The 23,667-nt window shown below is 32.7% G+C and overlaps 2 protein-coding genes across 2 annotated transcripts; one reads left to right on the forward strand and one right to left on the reverse strand.

Moving 5' to 3' along the window:
- Positions 1–293: 293 nt before the first annotated feature.
- Positions 294–845, forward strand: LOC120084488 (dormancy-associated protein homolog 4-like). Its single transcript, XM_039040284.1, has 2 exons — positions 294–549; positions 769–845. Exons 1-2 carry the CDS (start codon positions 294–296, stop codon positions 843–845), a joined length of 333 nt encoding a protein of 110 aa, XP_038896212.1.
- Positions 846–1,367: 522 nt separating this feature from the next.
- On the reverse strand, positions 1,368–4,787 carry LOC120085517 (acyl carrier protein-like). Its single transcript, XM_039041535.1, has 4 exons — positions 3,969–4,787; positions 3,638–3,748; positions 1,977–2,096; positions 1,368–1,878 (listed from the first exon to the last, which is right to left on the reverse strand). The coding sequence occupies exons 1-4, from the start codon at positions 4,068–4,070 to the stop codon at positions 1,750–1,752; spliced, it is 462 nt and encodes a 153-aa protein (XP_038897463.1). The 5' UTR covers positions 4,071–4,787; the 3' UTR covers positions 1,368–1,749.
- Between the last annotated feature and the right edge of the window lie 18,880 nt (positions 4,788–23,667).

The raw sequence follows: 23,667 nt of genomic DNA on the forward strand, positions 1-23,667 counted from the left end.
AATAAAGAATTGCTATATTAGCCGGAACTGAGCAACCTTCGTTCTTCCTCCAATATAATTCCCTCCAAATGTTTTTACGGTTGTAAGGGAAGAACCCTAGAAAACCCTTTCTCCTCCTCCGTTGCGTTTTCTATTACAATTTCTTCGTCTTCAACCTCTCTTTCCGTAACCGTCGCAATTGTTTGCTGGTACATTTGTTTTATTTTCGATCAACAAAATTCTCCAAAACCTGCACATTGTATTTTATATAATTCTTTGTTTGCGTCTTCTGGTTTCTTGCTGCAGAGGAAATCATGACTACTTTTCTGCATAAGTTATGGGACGAAACGCTTGCTGGCCCTACGCCAGACACCGGCCTCGGAAAGCTTCGCAAGTATGACCCTGTTTCGGCCTCGGAATCGCCTCCGGTTAAGATTTCCGGTGACATTCCTGTAACTCGGAGCATCACCATTCTCACGAGGGGCAACTCCGGTTTCAGGAACTTCTTGGATGATCGTAATGGAAGGATGATCGATTCTGGAATAACCTCGCCGCGGACGCCTCTAACTCGTGAGTTTTCATGTTTTTTGGATCTATCAGATTGATCTTTTTTGCAATTAAATGTATGCATATTCAGATTTTAAATATTGCCTTCGGAAACCACCTGCACAGATTGTGTTTCCCGGAAAATTGAAGAAATAACGGTTAACGCTACCGACGGAATGAAAGTTATTCAGAAATTTGACCAGTTTGTTATATGTGTAATTCTGTTTCTTCTGTTCCATGCAGCGGGGACGCCTGAATGTGATCTGAAGAGATTCCCATGGAAAAGATCGTCGGCTGAATCATTGGAACAAGACGATTAGAAGTAATGAGTTTAGACATTTAGTTTCTTGATTCACTTATCGCCCGTTCACTTACAAACAATTTGCATCTACTGTACTCGGATTTGCATGCATCGTTTCTTCATCTTGATCGAAATAAGATTTTAAAAGATATGGCTTCAATTGATAGATTCCTCTGTAGAATATGATTCATAACGTTCTCTTTGTTTGAATCATACAATATAAAATAATTATGCTCATAATCTAACGAAAGGAAAAATGTCCGCAAAAATGCTTTTAAAAGATAAAGTAATTAAGTCTTAAGGATACGGTTTATTCATCTTTGAGTTACTAAATAAATTTCTTCCTTCTAGTTTTTAAGGAATATAAATAATAAAATATGTTTCTATCTTCGAAGAAAAAATTTCTGTTTCTTTGGAACCCTCTAGATTTCCTCTTTTGATAGAGATATCAAAAGGGTATCAAGAGTGTTCTATATTTTTGTGAATTATTATGGAGTCTGTATAAGATTAACGTTTAGTCTTTTGCATATATTGCAGGATCTCGATTAAGTGTCTTCGTATGGATTCGATCATTGAAGGGGAAGGGAAGCAGCCAAATAACTGTATATAAGATATAAATGTATATATACGTATATAATATCAACCAACCTGGCATTAAATATTCTTCACGGAGAGGGAGGTTGAATTTCTTAGTGTTCTGTTGGCTCTTAGTAATCTATAACAATAAACTTGTGAATTATGTGTATATAATGTATAGTATTATTTCATTCAGATTGCAACTCTTCTTTCTTTTGTTTTCCATGTCACTTTGAATCAGTTTTGAACCACAAACAACTTCCTTGAATTAAAGATGAACAAAACCATAAATCTAATGCAAAATTATTGGGATTTGAAGGCATGAATAGATATGTTGCTGTGTTGGTTTAACTTGCAGAGGATGCCTTGACTTTCTCGATCAAATCGACAGCGTCTTGAACGGTAGAGATGCCCTCAGCTCCACCTTCTCCAATGGACACTCCAAACTTCTCTTCCAAAGCCATCATGATCTCAACCTGTGAGTATTCCTTTCAATGTTAGTAATGGGTTTATAGTATAAGTTCGGTTGTTTTGTAATCGTCTGCTGTTGGTTTAAAATTTAGAGTTCACCCACGGTGTCAAGAGAATCAGCTCCCAAATCAGAAAACTTCGTTTGAGGGATCACTGCGCTTTGTTCCAGAGAGAGTTGCTTGGCAATTATTTCTTGAACAACTTGCAGTGTTTCTGGTTGGGCCTGCACATATATACATCACACCCATCTTAATTTCCACCCTTAACTAAAAAAACAACCATTTTTTGTTTTTGTTTTTTTTTCTCTCTCCTTTCTGTTATGTTCCCATTTGGTTCTTTTTGTTTATAACTTTTCATGCCCATTCATCTTCAGAAGCTTTTTCTTTTCCCTTTCTTTATTTTCTTATTATTTATTAATTATGGTAGCAGTAAATAAACAACTTTTTATCTCAGCAATAAGCATGGTTTTTAAAATTTCCATCCAATTTTTTATCGGGGAAATTTTCTTTTTACCCTAATTTCGATGAAATTTTCATATTATTTGGAGAATATTCTGAATCCCCCGAATCAATGAAATTTTGAGATTTCAAGAAAAATTCAATTTTTTTAATTGACTACGTTAGTCCTACACACAAATCTATAGTTTTATAGGATTAAGTCTTTTTTTATTGGTTACTTTTTCTAATTTTCAATTTTTTCTAATTTTTAGTTTTATTTTCGATCCAAAATTTTCATTTATAAAGAAATTGAATTTAAACCTGATTCAAACTTTTTCATTAAACTCAATTGATGTGAGTTTTTTTTTTCTTTTATCTATCCAAAACTTTCATAATTTTTACATCATTTAACCTCAAAATAATCCTAAATTTTATATTATTTTGTAATTATTTTTTATTTCTTTTTTAAATTTCTGCTCTCACATCAACATTTACACAAACATTTGTAATAGACATCTAAATATTGTGGTTAAAAATGGTTAACTAGTCTAATTAAGTCAAATCAAAGTTCCATTATCTAATTATAACAATTTTCTGAAAATTTTCATAGATAAGAGAGGATTATTGGTCAGGGGGATTAGAAGTTTTTACTCTTCCGTTTGGTCCATTTTCTTTTATTTTTCATTAGTAAAACAAATTCATTTATTTTTTTATTTTTTTTATTTTTTGTAGTAGTAGTTTTTCTTTTGCATCTTTGTAAAGTATATTTGAAACTTAAATTTTGCCTAATATAAAATTAAAAGAATTGAAATCTTTAATATAATGAAAATTATATTTTCAGTTCTTTTTTTTAAAAAAAAAATATTAGATTGGAAAGTTATATAAATAATTGACTGATTTTTTAAAGTTCTTATACTTCAGTTAGATTTTTTAGTATGGATTATCTATCTATATATCTATATAAAATGAAAAAAATAGAACAATGACTTGTTTATCCAGATTCAATTATTTTGTTTTTAGATTCATTAAATCAAAGAAATTTATTAAATTATTGTTTGGTCAATTTGTATTGGGATTGCATTTAAATACACTGTGACCTAAAAGTGTAAATTTTGCAAATATCATAGCCATAATTTTAGTACTTCAAATTCTGAATTGTTTATAGAATTTAACCAATGGTTCAAAAATTTTTTGAAGAACGGTAAAAATTATAGTTAGAAAATAAGGAAGCCAAATACAATCATTATAAAACAGTAGATATGTATGTATATGTACATATGCGTATAATATAGGCTAAAAAATTAGAGTTGAATTTTAAGAAAGGTACTAGGGAGCAAGAAATATTTGATTTGAAGGTGGGAAGTGCAGATGCTCCTTTTGAAGCCTTTGCCATTCTCATGTTGGAAAACAGCCTCTGCCCACATAACAAAGTACCATCCTGCACAATTTCAACCCTACAATATTAAATCGGTGATAATTGATTTCGTTAAAGTACAAATTTGATCAGAAAATGTTGGAAATTAATCTCTAAAATTTATAATTAGAATTTAGTCCTTATGATTTGATTTATTATAACTCAAATTTGATCCACACACTATTAAATTTAAAAAATGAGAAAAAATAGAAGTTTATGTTTAATGTGAGGGGGAGAGACTCACTCTTGCAGAAAGACTACTCAAATGCAAAATAGTACTCTTATTTCTCGTCGAGGGGGTGCAGGGAAGCGTCGTGAGAAGTGGCAACGAAACAAAGGACGACATGATGGGAATGAGATGGATGGGAGGCTATGTGTTTTAATGATTTGAAAAGGAAGGTTAAAAAGAGAGCAATGAAATTGGGAGAGGGAAAGGAGAGAGATTTATAAAGAAGCTATTAAAATGAACTGTGAAAAGATTCGATGATAACGAAGGATTTGTTTGGCTGTCATTTTTGGCGGATGGCACTATGGCTCTCTCTTCTTAAATTAGCGGACCTCTCAATTCTTTTGCATAAACATCGAATATTAACAAAATTTATTCATAAGCTTTTACTTTTCTTCTGAGAATGAAATTACGGATGTATTACTAGAATCTGCGTGCAGACAGGGTTATTGAGATCAGGAGTTGTTTTGAAATTTAATTGGAGAAAAGGGGTGGATTGAAATTTAATTGGAGAAAAGGGGTGCATTGGAACTTATTTAGGAAAAAATGGGAGCTTTTTTTGTCCCCATCCCAATGTATCTCTTGAAGAGACTCATTCAGGAATTTTTTTTTCCATACGACGCATTTTAAAAAAAAGTAAACCGATCAGAATGTGTCTATTCAACAGACGCATTCTGACACAATACGCACGCGTCAAAGTGGGTTGTCAACTCACTCTGAATGCATCTATTGAACAGACGCATTCAAAGTGAGTTGCTAACGCGCGCGACAGACACATTCTGACCGAATTTGGCTTCCCCTCGTTTTAGCATAAAAAATCCCACTTTTTTTCTTTCATTCCACCATTTTCATATTCTCCTTTCATAAATTTCATCTTCCTTTATTGATTTCATCTTCTCCTTCACCGATTTCATCGTCTACTTCATCGAAACCTTCATTTCATCTTCCCCTTCATCACCGAAGCCCTCATTTCATCTTCACCCAAAACAAAATTTCCTTCATTTCTTCCACATTCTTCATTCAAATACCGATCATTTTCTACCTTTGTTTCAGTGTAGTATTTTATTTGCTAAGTTGATATATTTTTGTTATTTAGCTTTGAATTAAATTTTTGTTAATTTTTACTGATTTTTTTAATGTTTATTTTGTTGCTGTGGATATTATTCAAAGTTTTTTTTGGTAAGTTGGAATATTTGGTAAGGTGGAAAGTCTTTTTTCTTTTTTTGGTAGTGTGCAATATTTTTCTTTTAATAAGTTGATATATTTTTTTATAATTGGTTATCATAAGGGAGAATTACATGTGATTAACTAAAACGAATTATATTTTGTTGCTTTTCTAGTTAGTATTTGGTTGATATTTAGATTTTTAAAATATTACATCATAGTCTCAAATTATTTATGTTTAAACATATAAAAAAATCATTAATGAAAAAATTAATGTTCTTAATGGAAAAAAATAACTCTAAAAATAGGTTGATAGAAAATTTTAACGAATTCTAAAAATAGGTATTTAAATATGTTCTTGATGGAAAAAAATAAATCTTTTTAAATGTAAAATTTATATTTAAATCTTTTTTCATTTTGCCAAAATTTTAAAATTTATTAGTAGTTTTTAAGATAAAATTAAGAATATGTAGAGAAAAGAATAGTGATATTACTTTATTTTGTGGAGAAAAAAAAACTAAAATAAATTAAAGAAAGAATTTAAAGTTAATAGCGGTATTGGATTTAAACTAAAACATTCAATTATTTATGTTTAAACACATAAAAAATCATTAATAAAAAATATATTACATAGTAAAAATAATGTTTTTTTTTATTATACTTTTAGTAAAAGTATTCTAACAAAAATTGTTAAAAATAAAAAATTATCCTTAATTCACGTTGAAAGAAAATTTTAACAGAATCTAAAAATATGTATTTAAATATGTTCTTAATGGAAAAAATAGATCTTTTTAAATGTAAAAGTTATATAAAAGTTATATTTAAATTATTTTTCATTTTGCCAAAATTTTAAAATTTATTAGTAGTTTTTAATGTAAAATTAATAATATGTTTCTAATGGGGAAAAAAATAGTGATATTACTTTATTTTGTGGAGAAAAGAAAAAAAACATATAAAAAAGTTAATAGTTAAGAGTTTAGAAACATATAAAAAAAAAAAGTCATTAATAAAAATAATATAATATGTTCCTAATGACTATTAATATAAAATTATTAATATGTTCCTAATGTCTATTATTTTAGTAAAAAAAATATTACATAGTAAAAAAATATCCATAATTTTGTATTGTTTTTTTTTTTTATACATTGTTTCTGAGAAAACTCTACAATCAAGTTATTCAAAAGGTATGTATATAGTTATTTACCATTATTTGGAATGATGTATTCATTATTGAATGTTAATGTTATTGTTAGTAATATTGTGATGTTGTAAATTTTATGATGATTAAAGAACAAAGATTCATTTCAATATAAAAGAATATTTATCATTGATTTATGGTCAAATGATAATGCATCCCTTAATATTTTGTTTGTTTATTAAAAAAAAAACATTCCTTTATTTGTACATATTTTAAAAAATAGTAATAACACATTAATATAGTTGGCCTAATATATACTTGCAAATATTATGATAAATATCATATTGCATTTGCCAAACTACGATGGACATTGTGGAATTTTTATGATATATGCATGGAAATATTGTTAATGGGTCAAACGGGATAGAATATGATAGGCAACCATTTCTTCATATAAACATGCATCGTCAAGTTTGACTTCAACACATTAATCGATGAATTATGTGATGTATTATCCATAAATAGAGATAATGGGGTAGAGGTAATATTTAGATATGGTAGTTATGTAGCGGGATCTACTTTCTATATCCCCATCTCATTACGAAGTGAGACTGATGTACGGTTCATGATGAGCAACACTCCATACCCTCCAAATAGAGTTGAACTGTATATATCCCAATCCAGTGTCCCAAGTCCAGCATCAACGAGAGAATAAGTCGAAACTATTGTTGAGTTGAAAAGCCATGTTGTGGAGGATGAGCAGTGTGATCTAACTATTGCCACAAGCGACGAAGAAGTTGAAATAGACGATGATGATATTGATCTAAATCAACTACCTGGTCAATTTTATGGCGTACATGAAGTCCTCGAAACATTTACTGAGATAGACCTGAATGAGATGACCATTGAACCCGATTCGACAACGGAGGATGACAGTAATATGGGGTCTGATTCACTGCTTAAGGGGATGATATTCAATTCCAAATTGGATTTAGAACATGCAGTGAAAAACTATTCAATCATTCGACATCAAAATTTTGAAGTCATTGAGTCGAAGAAAACAACATGGGATGTCAAGTGTAAAAAAGATATGACAATGGGTGCACGTGGAGACTTCACGCTGTTTGCTGTGAAAAACATGGTAAATTTGAAATTACCCAGTACAATGACCCGCATTCTTGTGTATATACAAGCCGAGTCAGGATCACAATCAATTGGACTCAGATCTAATTGCATCTGAGGTAAGCAGCATAGTGAAAATAAATACGTCAGTTGACATCAAAACATTACAAGATATTATCTTGAAACGGTGTGGTTATTTCGTTAGTTACTGGAAAGTGTGGAACGGAAGAAGAAAGGAAATTGCGAAGATATTCGAAGATTGGATCGAATTATACAATTTGTTGCCCAAATGGATGAATATCTTGCAAATCACAATCCCCGGTACAGTCATCCATTAGAGGCTAAATGAGGTGGATTGTGATGAAAGGCTTGTAATGTTTAGTAGCATGTTTTGGTCATTTGGACTTGTTATCGAGGGTTTCAAGCATTGCAGACCGCTACTTCAAATTGACAGAACCCATTTATATGGGAAGTATGAAGGAACATTGTTAATAGCTACCTCAGTAGATACAAATAGTCACGTCTATCCGGTTGCATACGCCATTGTATTAGAGGAAAGTGCTCGTGGGGCTGGTTTTTTAGGAATTTATGGGATCATGTGGTGTATAGAAAGGAGGGAATGAGTCTAATTTCAGATAAACACAAAGCCATTATATCTGCAGTCAAAATCCCTAGCAACGATTGGGTTGGAGTACACCACAGATTTTTCTTGCGACATGTGGCGAGTAATTTTAACAACAAGTTCAAAAATAGTTTATTAGTTTGGTGTATAGGTGCAGAGTTTAATGATTGTATGGTCAAACTTCAAACAGCAAACCCTAATTGCTTACGATATTTTGTTTTCATAGATCCTAAACAGTGGACACAGTCATATGATGGTGGTCATCATTATGGATGGCAAACCACGAATGTGGCCGAAAGTACAAATGTTGTTCTGAAATGCGCCAAAAAGCTACCAATCACTGCACTAGTCCAAGCAACATTCTACAGATATATTGCTTATTTCACTGCTCGTTGTGTAGAAATAGAGACTGCTCTTGAATTGGGAGAGTGTTTCACGAGGTAAATTATTCAAATCTTAGTTACCCACATTTTTATACAGCTATCGAGGAGTAATTGTCGTATTTGTCATAGGTATGCGGTAGAGAAAATAAGTCTTTGGGAACAACGTGCAATCAAACATTCCATCAACATATTTGAACATCGAACAGGGTTGTGTGAAGTCACCACCTCAATCAGCCTAATAACACTAAAATGAGGAAACACACACCGAGTAAAGTTAAGTAAAAGAACATGCACATGCAATAAGTGGCAGAGTTTTGGAATCCTCTGTTCTCACACTATAGCTGCGTGTAAGACCATTGGGGTAGACTACTTTTACTACATTGAAGACTATTACAAAACTCCCACTTATTGGCATATTATTCACCCTAGTTCGAGCCTATCCTTGATAAAAAAATGTTGGCTTGATCCTAACTTCTCAACTATTTATCCAGACGAATCACAAGTTAGGAAGGTTGGCAGACCGTGTTCTCGCATGCAAAACGAGATGGATTGGATGGAACGTTACAAGACATGGTGCACAATTTGCAGACAAGAAGGGCATAATAGACGGAATTGTCCCAATCAAGCTCGTAATGCGACTTAGTAATTTATTTTTAATTCTCATTGTATTTAATTGATTGTAACTTCTTTTACTTATTTATTCTTTATTAATTCGCATTGTATTTAATTGATTGTATCTATTGATTGTATTTATACAATGAATGATGTATTCTTTATTAATTTTCATTGTATTTATTGATTGTATTTATACAATGAATGGTGTATTCTTTATTAACTGACATTATATTTGTTGATTGTAATCACATTGATTTTTACTAAATTTAATATTGTTTTTGTGGGATCAGATGGACGGAGATGTTACCACAGGGCCATACAACGACTCGGTTTTGTATTTACAGTGCAATCATAGATCCGAGGTTATTTGGGAAGACGAGCATATCGATGCAATGCATTGTCGATGAAGAAAAGCTATTATTCACAGGCACGAGACAGACCCTCGTATATTGAACTATCTACGAGCTGTCGGATTCTACAGAGTCTCTTGTATAAAATTTATACACGATGGCACCAGGAGACACAAACTTTCCACATGTTGCATGGAGAGTGTATAATTACACTTCAAGATGTAGTCATCCAATTTGGACTCCCGATTAATGGAAGACCATTGATCATGTCTCTAAATTATGACTAGGAACAAATTTGTGCCCTTCTTTTAAGCGTAACCACGAATGACGCCATTCTTAAGAGAGGTCGTCTAAGCCTGCCATGATGTCCACTCCCTCAACATTTGATTTTTTCCAACAACCCTCAGTACAATAAGCATGGAAAAAGAACAAACTTCACATGTCCATCCAAATATCTATGACCAGTATGTTACATATCGACAACGTAGTGAAGGTATACACTTTCCAGAGGAAAGTCAACCATCAAGTGTAAGAGGGTGTGACGATCGTGGACACTATGTCACTCAACATGATCGAGCTAGGCGTAATAGAGGTTCTTCTTCCAGTCGTGAATAAAGAACATTGTACATATGATTAAATTTATTAATGAAATCAATTACGAAAATGCACTTGGAGTCTACAACACATCCTAAAGAACCTTGACTATTATTTACAATAGTCGAAAGTTAATATCTATATTTTTGCATAAGTTTCTAACAACTTTAAACAAAAAAATAAAAGTAAAAATTAATATTGAGTATATCAATCAATCATAGCAATTTCTTAATCTCAAAGCAACAATATTACTATCAAATCAATCATAGATATTACTAAGCGATCGGATAGATATTACTAAGCGATCGGAGAGAATACTAAGCGATCGTTTGGCTAATACTAAGCGATCGTTTAGATAATACTAAGTGATCGGATAGATATTACTAAGCGATCAAAGAGAATATTAAGTGATCGTTTGGCTAATACCAAGTGATCGTTTAGATAATACTAAGAGATCGTTTAGCTAATTGTTACGCAATCGTTTAGATATCTATTACGCGATCGTGTACTAATTTATAAAGCGAACGTTTGGATAATACTAAGCGATCACTTAGGTTTTGTTATTCGATCATTTAGATAATACTAAGAGATCATTTAGGTTTTGTTAAACAATCGTTTATAGAATACTAAGCGATTGTTTAGCTAACTGTTCCGCGATCGTTTAAATATCCATTATGCGATCGTTTGGTTAATATTAAGCGTTCGTTTAAATAATACTAAGCAATCGTTTAGCTAACTGTTAGTTTAGATATCCATTATGCGATCGTGTACTAATTTATAAAGCGGTCGTTTGGCTAATACTAAGCGATCGCCTAGGTTTTTTTTATTCGATCATTTAGATAATACTAAGCGATTGTTTAGGTTTTGTTAAGCGATCGTTTAGCTAAATGTTACGTAATCGTTTAGATATCCATTACGCGATCGTGTACTAATTTATAAAGCAATCGTTTGGCTAATACTAAGCGCTTGTTTAGGTTTTGTTATGCGATCGTTTAGATAATACTAAGCGATCATTTAGGTTTTGTTAAGCGATCGTTTAGCTAATTGTTACGCAATCATTTAGATATCCATAACGCGATCGTGTACTAATTTATAAAGTGATCGTTTGGCTAACACTAAGCAATCGCTTAGGTTTTGTTATGTGGTCGTTTAGATAATACTAAGCGATTGTTTTCCTAACTATTACGCGATCGTTTAGTTTTCGTTTAGATAAATTTGTACTAAATTTGTAGAATACAATTGGTGTTGTACATTTAACTAAACAAATAAATAACTAAGAGAACGTTTAGATAAATTTGTGATAAAATTACATATTGTACAGTACAATTGGTGTTGTACATAATATAATTGGTGCTAAAATTACAAATTGTATAGTACAATTGATGTGTATATCAAACAGATCCGGATCAATATTCAGTTGTTGGTGCATCATAATCACTAATTCACTGACCGTTATATCATTTCTGACTTTCAGACCTTTCATATGACCACTAACATAATTTCTTCCAGACTCATCCCAATCCCCACCAAATCGTACAAAGATACGAAGTAGCGTCATTGATCTGCAATTGGATAAACAAATCATTGATAAATGAACGATCATGTATAAATTACTAAGCGATCGTGTATAGCCATTGATCTACAATTGGATAAACAAATCATTGATAAATGAACGATCATGTATAAATTACTAAGCGATCGTGTATAGCCATTGATCTACAATTGGATAAACAAATCATTGATAAATGAACGATCATGTATAAATTACTAAGCGATCGTGTATAGCCATTGATCTACAATTGGATAAACAAATCATTGATAAGTGAACGATCGTGTATAAATTACTAAATATTGAAATAGAAAAGAAAGAAATGACATAAGGAGTTTATGTGGAAAACCCTAATTCAAGGAAGAAAAACCACGATAGAAAAGATTTTATTACTTTAATGTCATGCATACAAGAGACCCCAACCTCAAATATAAATAGGATGAGGGGAAATTCTAATTTAGCAAATATAGAGTAAACTACAAAACCGCCCTTAAGGCTAATTCAACATATTCCAACACTCCCCCTCAAGTTGGGGCGTAGATATCGGCAAAACACAACTTGTTAATACAAGCTTCAAACGTCTGTCTCGATAACCCTTTTGTAAGAACATCTGCAACCTATTGAACTGAAGGTACATAGGGAATACAGATAACTCTACGGTCAAACTTCTCTTTAATAAAGTGCCTGTCAATTTCCACGTGTTTGGTTCTATCATGTTACACGTAGAAAAACTGATGGCAACCTTATTATCACAATAGAGCTTCATGAGACCCGGACTACACTGTTGAAGATTAGACAAAACTTTCTGCAACCAGATTTCTTCACACACTCCTAGACTCATAGCTCTATACTCTACCTCAGCACTACTTCTGGCCACTACACCCTGTTTTTTACTCCGCCAAGTCACCAAATTTTTCCTCACAAAGGTACAGAACCCTGAGGTTGACTTTCTATCAGTCATAGATCCGAACCAATCTGAGTAGGTATACGCCTCGATGCTTCGTGTGTCATATTTTCTGAACACTAAGCCCTTCCCAGGGGTGGACTTCAGGTATCTCAAAATTCAAGTCACTGCTTCCATGTGCTCCTCATATGCATTCTGCATGAACTGACTTACCACACTCACAGCATAGGAGATGTCGGGCCTAGTATGAGATAAGTAAATCGGTTTTCCTACTAGGCGTTGATACCTCTCCTTATTCACAGGAACTCCTTTCGAAATGCTTTTCAGTTTGCCATTGACCTCAATAGGAGTGTCAATGGGTTTGCATCCAGTCATTCCTATTTTCTTCAACAAGTCCAGAGTGTATTTCTATTGAGATACAGATATTCCTACTTTTGATCTTGCCACTTCCATCTCGAGAAAATACCTCAAACTACCAAGATCCATAATTTCAAATTCGCCTACCATTCTCTATTTCAGCTTAGCAATTTCTATCATGTCATCTCATGATAAAATGATGTCATCAACATACACCACCAACATAGCAATCTTTCCTAAAGGTAATTTTTTGGTAAACAAAGTATGATCAGAATGCCCCTGAACAAACCCTTGGGACTTAAACAAACACGGTGAACCTGTCAAACCATGCCCTAAGGGACTGCTTCAACCCATATAAGGACTTCCTGAGTTTGCAAACATGATTCCCAAACTTAGCTTCGAAACCTGGAGGCGGACTCATGTAAACTTCCTCTTCTAACTCACCATTTAGGAAGGTATTTTTTACATCTAGTTGATGTGAGGGCCAATCTTTATTTACGACAACAGACAAAAGAACACGGATCGTGTTTAACTTAGCCACTGGGGCAAAAGTTTCTAAATAATCAATCTCATACGTCTGAGTGAACCCTTTAGCAACTAACCTGGCCTTATATCTCTCGAGCGTTCCGTCAGACTTATACTTCACTGTGAACACCCATTTGCAACCAACTGTTTTATGACCTCTAGGGAGAGCTACTAACTCCTAAGTCTTACTTGTCTCGAGAGCTCTCATTTCTTCCATTACTGCCACTTTCCACTCGAGAACTTCCATGGCCGCATGTACACTGGTAGGTATTGCTGGAGCATCTAGTTGGGTAGTGAAAGCCTTAAAAACAGGAGATAAGTTACTATAGGTCATATAACTATGCAGAGGGTACTTTGTACCTGACCTGGTTCCCTTCTTCAGAGCAATTGGCATATCCAGAGTGGTATCATAATTGTTAATTTTCGTCGGTCTCTCTTCAGTATCAGACTTCTGAGACAATTCTACATCTTCTTGAGGATCTTCCAGCACCTTATTATCTCCTGAAATTTCAACCTTCTCTAAACTCGTCTCATCATTTTCTATGTTCCCAGACTTCTCTTCAAGAATTTCCTCTGAAACAACAGGATCTTGAACCTGAGCTGGTTCTGATGCTTAGACACTTTCCGATGGAACACCAGGGGTTTCCTGAGTTTCCTTTATGAGATTCTTCCTATAGTATGTTATCTAGGGCACTTGTCTAGTAGGAAGGATAGACACTAAAATAGTAGAAGCAGAATTAGGTTCGAGACTAGGTAGACTGGGTTTAGGAATATTAGGACTAGGCTCAAGATTGAAGCTAATAGGTACGGAGTATGTGGAACTGTTAGTCTCTTCACACGTGATCTCCCCCTGAAGATGACTAACGGGAAATAACGATTTATCTTCAAGGAACGTGACATCCATAGTGACAAAGTATTTTATGGAAGATGGGTGAAAGCATTTATAACCTCGCTGATGAAGGGGATACCTGACAAACACACACTTTTGAGCTCGTGGGGCAAACTTAGTCCGGTGTGGACCATGAGTATGAACAAAATCTGTACATCAAAACACACAAAGAGGAACCTCAGGAATAAGACGGGTAGACTGACAGAACTTTTTGAAGCACTCAAGAGATATTTGAAATTTTAGAACTCGTGAAGGCATCCTATTAATGAGATGGGTTTCGGTAAGAACCACATCTCCCCACAAGTACGAAAGGAGGGATGCTGAAACCATCAAGGAACGAGCAACTTCAATGAGATGGCGATTTTTCCATTCAGCCACCCCATTTTGTTGTGGAGTATACGCACATGAGTTCTGATGGATGATCCCTTTTGACGCTAGAAATTCCTGGAGGGTATGATTGACAAACTCACAACCGTTGTCACTCTGAAGAATGACAATCTCTGTGTGAACTATGTTAATATAGTGGTATAGAATTGTTTGAAGGTAGGTAGAACCTCGAACTTATCAGCAAGAAGATATACCCATGTAAGTCAGGTATAGTCATCGATGAAAGTTACAAACCACCGTTTACCAGACAGGGTAGAGATGTTTGAGGGACCCAAACATCACTGTGGATCAGATGGAAAGGCTGGATAGGTTTATAGGGCTGAGAAACAAAAGACACACGAGGTTGTTTAGCACGTATACAGACATCACAAGATAACAAAGAAACATTCACATTATGGAATAAGTGGGGAAACAAATATCGCATATATTAAAAACTTGGATGTCTAAGACGAAGATGCCACAATAAATAATCTTTTTCAGACATAGTAAAAGAAGATAAAAGGCTAGTCCTAAACAAGTTCCTGGAGGAAGCATCTTCAGAAAGGAAATAGAGGCCTCTGTCATATCGGGCAATGCCAATCGTCTTTCCTGAGCTCAAGTCCTGAAACAAGGCAGAATCTGGTGAGAAGAAAACTCTACAGTTCAAATATTTTATTATTTTACTTATTGATAACAAGTTGTAAGAAATTTTGGGCACATGTAGGACATTTTGTAGAATTAATCCCTGAAATGGTGACAGTTTGCCTTTTCCAGCAACAGGAGCGAAGGACCCATCCACAATTCAAATCCTCTCATTTCCAGCACTTGGATAATACGAGAGAAATCGATCGGATGAGCCAATCAAGTGATCGGTCGCTCCTGAATCTAGAATCCATAATTCATTCCCTTCAACAAGAAAACTAAAAGATTGAGGGTTACCTGATTGTGCAACTATTCCAATCCCTATGGTGCCTGAATCACCCGGGTTGGTCACTGGAGGCTATGTTTGAGGTTGTGTGGCCCCTCAACCAATTCACTCACTAGAGCACGACCGGATTTTGACTTGTCATTTAGAGGGCGACGTTTACCATTTGGAGGCCGACCATACAATTTCCAACACTGATCCTTCATGTGCCACTGTTTTTTGCAATGCTCACACACTGGGGGTGTTTCACTATTCTGCTTGTCACCATCAGATCTAGTGGATTTCACCCCAAAGGCAGTTGACTCTACAGTGGTAACACCCGACCCATTCATTGCACTTGATCTATCTTCTTCCAATCTAACCTCTAAACAGACCTCCATGAGAGATGGTATTGGTTTCTCGCTTAGTATTCGACTCCGAACTATATCAAATTTGGGGTGCAACCCTGCAAGAAAATCATACACACGCTCAACCTCTTCTATCTTCGAGTACTAAATGCCATCTTGCGGGCAGTTCCAGATGATCTCCCGACATAGATCCATTTCTTCCATAACAAAGACATCTTGTTGAAGTATGACGTTACATCCATGCTCCCTTGTTTGCATTCATGAACCTGTCTACGTAGAGTATACATGCGGATGTGTTCTGACGCCTCGAATATAACCGTCGGACTGCATCCTAGATATCTCGGGCAGTAGCTGAATAGAGTAAAAGTTTACGAATTTGTGGTTCCATGTTACTGATCAACATCGAGCGGAGCAATGAATCTTCTGCCTTCTAGACACGCTCTTGAGGATCCCCAGGATTCGTCATGGTATCTCTCCAATCAAGTATCCAAACTTATGGCGTCCCTTAAGAACCATTTTAATTGTTTGGGACCAAGAGAAGTAATTTTGTCCATTCAACTTCTCTCCCGCGATCATTCCTGCAGAGTTTCCTATAGTCCCAGATAAAAGATTAGTAGTAAACATTGATACCATATTTTCTGAATAAATCGGGGAAGAATCATGGCCATTCAAGCTGGCTCCAAGAGCGGCCATCTGTTGTTGGATACTGACCAATTGTTGTTGGAGTTCCCCATGAGATTCAGATCTGGGGTGTTTCTGTCCATAGGTCATGGAATTTTCTTCAACAGAAACACCCATTCGAAACTGAGGTTGAATTGGGTACACATGAGAAACCACCATGGTACTGTGAGGAGACTACTGCCGGAATCCCACCGGCGGAAAAATACGGCAGCCCGTGATCGGCTTTGCTCCTAAGTGGCTGCGATGGTGGGTAACGGACAGAGGGCTCGGCGATCGGCTGCGAGATTGAAGAAAACGTGCCAATCTGACCCGACCCAGCAACTGGAGCGAACCCACGACCGTCTGGAGCAAACCCAATCATGTGCAAAGTCGAAGGACCCCATCGACGATGTTCGACTGGTACGCTGCGTCTGGGAGCTGTTTGGCGCGCTGGTTGGAGCGAATCCACCAGAGCCCTGTGTCGATCGCGATCTAAGGCAAGTCTAAGGTCCGAGATGCACGCCGACTGGGTTATTGAAGTCTGGCAGCAGGGCTCCAAATGGGTCGAGTTGCGCTGGGTTTAAGATGGTTTGGAGATATCGATCAACGACTGCTTGAATCACAGCCACATTAGTCGTGTCTGCCAGTGTACCTTCACCTATCAAGTTTGATGACTGAGTTTCTTCTATTGAGGCTAGGGTTTCATCACCTTGCTCTGATACCATATTGAAATAGAAAAGAAAGAAATGACACAAAGAATTTACGTGGAAAACTCTAATTCAGGGAAGAAAAACCACGATAGAAAAGGTTTTATTATTTTAATGTCATGCATACAAGAGACCTCGACCTCAGATATAAATAGGATGAGGGGAAACCCTAATTTAGCAAATATAGAGTAAACTATAAAACCGCCCTTAGGCTAATTCAACATATTTCAACACTAAGCAATCGTGTATAAATTACTAAGCGATCATGTATAATTTATTAAGCGATCGTGTATAAATTACTAAGCGATCGTGTATAATTTACTAAACAATCGCATAGTAACTTATTAACGATTACTAAATAATCGTGTTCAACAGACGCATTCTGACTCAGTTTAATTTTTTTAATGCAGCGTATGGAGAAAAAATAATAAAATATTCCCGAAGACGTATTCGGATGGGTACAAAAAAAACTACCTCTTTCCCCTAAATAAGTTGGAAATCCTCCCATTTTCCCCAATTAACTTTCAAAACAACCCCCAATCTAAATAACCCCCAAAATTACGGCAGTGGAAAGTTTTTCTGACGTCTCAATAATGTATTTGTATATTTATCTATGCAATATTGAGGATATATCACAAAAGTGTTCGAGTTTTAATTGTTGAAATATAGTAATATTTTGAAAAATGGTCATAAACAACCATTTTTTAAGTTTCATCTTTCACAGCTAGCATTTTCTTAAATTGTTAAAATAGTTTTTCCGATCAAGATTGACATCGAATTTTGAATTATAAAAATAATTTTTCATCTTATATCCAAATATCAATTCTTTCGGACTTTCTCGGTACAATTTTGTCGGGGATGAACACCAAGATCATGCTTTGTCGGTGAAATTTTGCTTGAAATGAACATCAAAATTCACATAATTTTTTCAAATATTATGCAATCTTTCTATTTTTAAATTTTGGAAATATGAGAAAGGTTAGTAAGATTTGAGAAAATTATATCAATCTCATTTCTCATCTTGGCCGAGATTCCATCGAGAAAACTCAAAAAAATCGATAGTTTGAATATAAGATGAAAAAGTTATATTCAAAAGTTAACTTTTTCTACAAATCTTGGTGGTCAATCTCAATCAAGAATAATAATAATAATAATAATAAAACTATTTTAATGTGTTTAAAAAAAAAACGTGCTAGTTGTGAAATTTGAACTTAAATAATGTTATTTTTTACAATTTCTTCAATATTATACCTACTTCGCGATATATCGATGTCGTTTTACTTATCTAGTTTTAATTGTGTAGAGAATTCTAAATCATATTTATCTCAATCTCATGTCGCCTTAGTATATTCACTTGTATGTGTGTTGATAAGTACAGTAATATTTATTCTCAGGTCACGATCATATCATCTATTTGTTAAAAAATTGGAGGTAAAAGTCAAGTGTACAACTCAATTAGATTAGACATATATCATTGATACAAGTGGTCTCAAATTGGAACCACCATTCTCACTTGAACTCAAAATAATAATGAGTAAAATAACTATAAAAAAACTAAGTCCAAATGGTAATGTTTTCATTTTTCTTTTTAATTTTCAATATTATGGTGTCTTCTTTTCTAAAACCACATTAGAACTCTTCCTTGTGGGGGTTGGGGGTTATAAAACAAGCGCAATGGTATAATTTACAAGTATGTTTATGCCAAAATAAAATTAGTTAAAAAAATAGTAAGTTAAAATATCAATTTTGATCCCTACACTTTGAAATTTGTTTAAATTCACATACTTTCAATTATCCAACTTTAACTTCTAACTTTCAAATTTTAAAATTAGTCTCCTAATTTATTGACTTTTTTAAAAAAAAAAAAAAAAATTGTTATCTATTAGCATTTTTACTATAAATTGAAAAACATATTCACACATTGTATTTATTTATAAAATATTATTATTATAATTATTTAACCAAATATAAAAAAATTAATTTTGAAAGACTAAATTTAATATTTATTAAAAATACATAAACCAAAATCTATTTAAGACTAAGAGTTTGTTTGGATTGACTTGAGAAAAAAATGTTTTACTCATTTTTATTTAAACATTTTTTATATAAAAAAAAATAAAATACACTTGAAAAACTATTTTGAATGATTGTCAAACACTCCAATTTCTTTCTAAATGGCTTATTTTTTAAAATTAAACACTTGAAAATATATTCCAAATACAAAATGAAATAATTATTAGTAAATAGAAACGGCCTAGATGGAGGCTAAAATAGGTGTTTACTTCAACAACAAAACAAATAAATTTGAAAGAAAGTTATTTAAAAAAACAAAAACAAAAAAAACTAATGAAAAAATTTGTAAGTCTATTTTGTTTAGGGATGTACACGGGTTGTTAGGTTAGGGTGGGTTAAGGAGATTTTTTAGACCAATCCAAATATTCGGGTTGGTTGGGTTGGCTACCCGAATACGGTCTCCAACCCAACTATTAAACGTCGAATAAGGTTGAGTTGAGTTGTCAGGCTATTTATTTGGCATAACAACACACATGTCTCTAATAAAGACCCTATATTTCACTTTTGTCCAGCTTTTCCATTATTTTCAGAAATGTCCAAATGGTTTCTTAATCACATAAAAATAAGAATCTAATTACCTTTTTGTCCTCAACCTATAATCAATTACACATTTTTCCAAAAATGAAACTCAAAGGTTTCCTTAATTCACGATCACGTGTAGTTTTTATTTTAACCATTTTTTTTTTCCAAAACCCTCATTCTCTCTACCTCCCTCGTTCTCTCCATCTTTACAACAGCCCACAAAGACCAAATTGGTGATCAGTTCACTGGTGACCACACTGGACAACAAACAACATACAAAGAACGACAGATGCAGAGTGGAACTCGAGCGAGGAACGACTAACTTAGAGTGAAATAGTGAGCAACTCAGCTGGGCGGTGAACAATGACTCGGCTTGACGGCGGATGGCAACTTGACTTGGATGACGGTGCAGACATGGCTGATTTGGCTCGGCAACCTTGAACAATGCACAACTCGGCTAGATGGCGAACAACGAGTGACTTGGCTTGACGGCGGATGCCAGATTCGAATGATGGTGATAACGCGGCAGATGATTGAACGACGGTAGATGGACATGGACAACGAATGGTCAAACAACGACATAAATGATATATACTATGATTTATGTTGACAATTTTATGTTATATAATGTAATGTTGAAAACTTAGTCTATATAAGATTTATATATTGTGATATATTCTTTTGTTTATATTCTGACTGCTTTGAATGAATGATATATACTCTAAAATGGAATTTATGATATATACCGAGATTTATATTGAATATTGAACATCTAAATTTTTGAATGGTACAACCATTTATTTGAGTACATTAATATTTCATATATCGGGTTTAGATATATTGGTTATAATATTTGCAAACATATATTACAATGTTCTATGATATATATATTGTGGTGTAAATGAAATCTATGATATATATGTGATTTATGTTAAATATTGAGTCAATCTTTAATTTATATATTGTGGTATATTTCATATATTTGTTAGTCTATTTTCAAATACCTAACAAAATGTTATAAGATATATTTAAAATAACCATGAATCCGACAAATATACCAATAAGTTGATATGTGAAACCAACATAAACAGAAAATAAATTTTCATTAAATATATTTTCTGTCTCCAATTAAACAAAAAGAATAAAAAAATTTAAAAATAAATGCATTTTCTCTATCCAACATTAAAAGTGTTTCGGGAAAAAAAAATGCCATATTCTCTCTCTTGTCCGCCACACTCATGAGTATTTTAGTCTAAAAAATCCATTAAATCTTATATATGAAAATATCAAAAAATTTGAACATTTATGAAAATAAGTTTTGAAAAGGGATTGAATCTATAATGATCCCTTATTTATTTTTCTTATCTTTTTTATTACATTTTTCATAAAACTCAAATGTGAAATATCAAAATTCAAGATATCAATTACAAATTTTAAACAAACATTAAAAATATATGTGAGATGTAATATTTATAAGTTATAATATATGTTTTTTTAATAATATTAGAAATTCGAATTGAGTTTAGTCAACCCAAATTTTTGAAGGGCTGACAAGTGAAATAACAAATTTTAAAGTTTCATTTGAAAAAATGGCAAACAAATTTCATAATTATAAAAATAGCAAAACAAATTTATATAATACAAAATACTAATTAGTAAATGACAAAACAACCCTAAAACAACAAAATTTAGTATAAACGCGAATGCAAACATATATTATTTCAAAACCAACTCAAATACCACAAATACACTCTAAAATAACAAAATTTAGTATGAACGCGAATGCAAAGATACATTGTTTTAAAACCAACTCAAAATACCACAAATACACTATATCTAAACATTCTATAATCACAAATACACAATATCTAAATATTTCATAAACAAACAAAAATAAAAAATCACCCAATATAAGGTCCTCAATGCTAGATAAAATACTAATTAGTATGCGAAGGAAGATGACGACCAAATGGCGAGGGTCATTAGAAACTATGTCTACAACGATGGATTTCCTCCGACGTGAGAAAGAGCAAAGTTGATTGTACCGATGAAGTTGTTGTTGGCAGGTGAATATTTGAAATAATTGCAATTTCAGAACGATGTGACTACTAGAAATATGATTGCGTTTGACACCAAACCAGTTATAGAGAGTTTCATCATATTCATTCCATTTCATCATATTCATTCCATTTGACCATTTTGCTCATAAGATCTTAAAAGCCAATTTTAATTGCTATCAATCCTAGAACGTCATTGTTGAAAACAGAACGTCATTATTGAAAACGATAACGATGTTCAAAGTATAAATAAAAGTAGGAAACATGTGTGCGAGCGAAAAAGGTTGGCAGCCCATGAGATTAAGAAGGAGAAAATGAGATTTTGCGGGACGATTAAGTGAAAAAAATGAAGAATATGAGATATAATAATAATAATAATAATAAACTCTATGTGTGTCTAATTCTCATTTGATAATTATGAATGAAAAAAGATCAAATTAATTTGATAACAACATGTATAAAATAATGAAAATAATATTTAGATACATTTAAATTTGAAACAAACATTTAAACAAATTGAAAGTTAGTTAGATAAAATCAAATTTGATAACAAAAGATAAATTCAAATATAAATTAGAGAGAAAAATCAGGAAGTTTAGTTTATTGTAATTAATTCAATAAGTAATTAGATCAAATATAATTTGATGATGATGATAATAAACTCTCTGTGTGCGTGTGCGTGGGTGTAAGTCTGATTCCCATTTATATGTTTCTTTTTAAGTACAATAAGTCACTTTTACGTGTGAATGATCAAATTAATTTGATAACAGTATGTATAAATTAATGGAAAAAATGTTTAGATATTGAAACAAACATTTAAACAAATCGAAAGTTAGTTACATAACATCAAATTTGATAATAAAAGATAAATTTAAATATAAATTTGAGAGAAAATCAGGAAGTTTTGTTTATATTGATTAATCCAATAAGTAATTAAATGAAATCTAATTTGATAATAAACTATAAATTCAAATCTAATTCAGTTAAGAAAAATAGAGTCTGTTTATTTACAATTATACTATATTCATAATTCCATTTTCATTTAAACTTCAATAATTACACTGTATTTATAACTCATCCAACCACAAAACTAACATAACTCATTGTAGAGGCATAACAAAAATAGCAAGATCGTAGACGTGAATACTTATTTATTTGTCAAAAAGATAAATTAATGGTATAGTAATATAATTAGATGATAATGAATAAAAATTGATTAAAAAAGTACAAAAAAATATCAAATTTAAATGAAATATACAGTTTGATAGATAATAATATGTATAAAATATTGAGTAAAATTCTAATTAGGATAAAAATTTTGAATGCGAATTTTAAATAATAAAATAATATAAATCTAAAGATGTATTATAAATTAAAATCAAAGTAGTGATAAACAAATTAAACATTGATTAATTCTGAATATTTTCAAAAATTGGTTAAATCAAATCAAAATATATATGAAATCATTGATTCAAATTTTAAAATGAGAGAAAAATTTGGTACCATTATCTATTGAATCGTTGAAATCAAATGTATTTATTTATATTGTATTTCTATTGACAATTGATATAGTCTCATAACATATGATTCCATTAAAACTGTATTTCTACAGTACTCGAATAAATTATTAATCGACCATATCAGGGATAATTTAGAAATTTAAAAAATATATGTCATGTGCATAGTATGTTTTTGTTCTTGACAAAAATCAAAAGACACCTATAATTTTGCTATTTTCTCCAATCTTCCATTTTTAAAAATGTAACATAGAACCAAACCAATCCGAAAAAAATATAAGAACATCTCAACCCAACTCTAACTCGAAATTAAAATCATCCAACCTGGTGA

Source organism: Benincasa hispida, chromosome 9 (assembly GCF_009727055.1).
Source record: "Benincasa hispida cultivar B227 chromosome 9, ASM972705v1, whole genome shotgun sequence".
Taxonomy (NCBI): domain Eukaryota; kingdom Viridiplantae; phylum Streptophyta; class Magnoliopsida; order Cucurbitales; family Cucurbitaceae; genus Benincasa; species Benincasa hispida.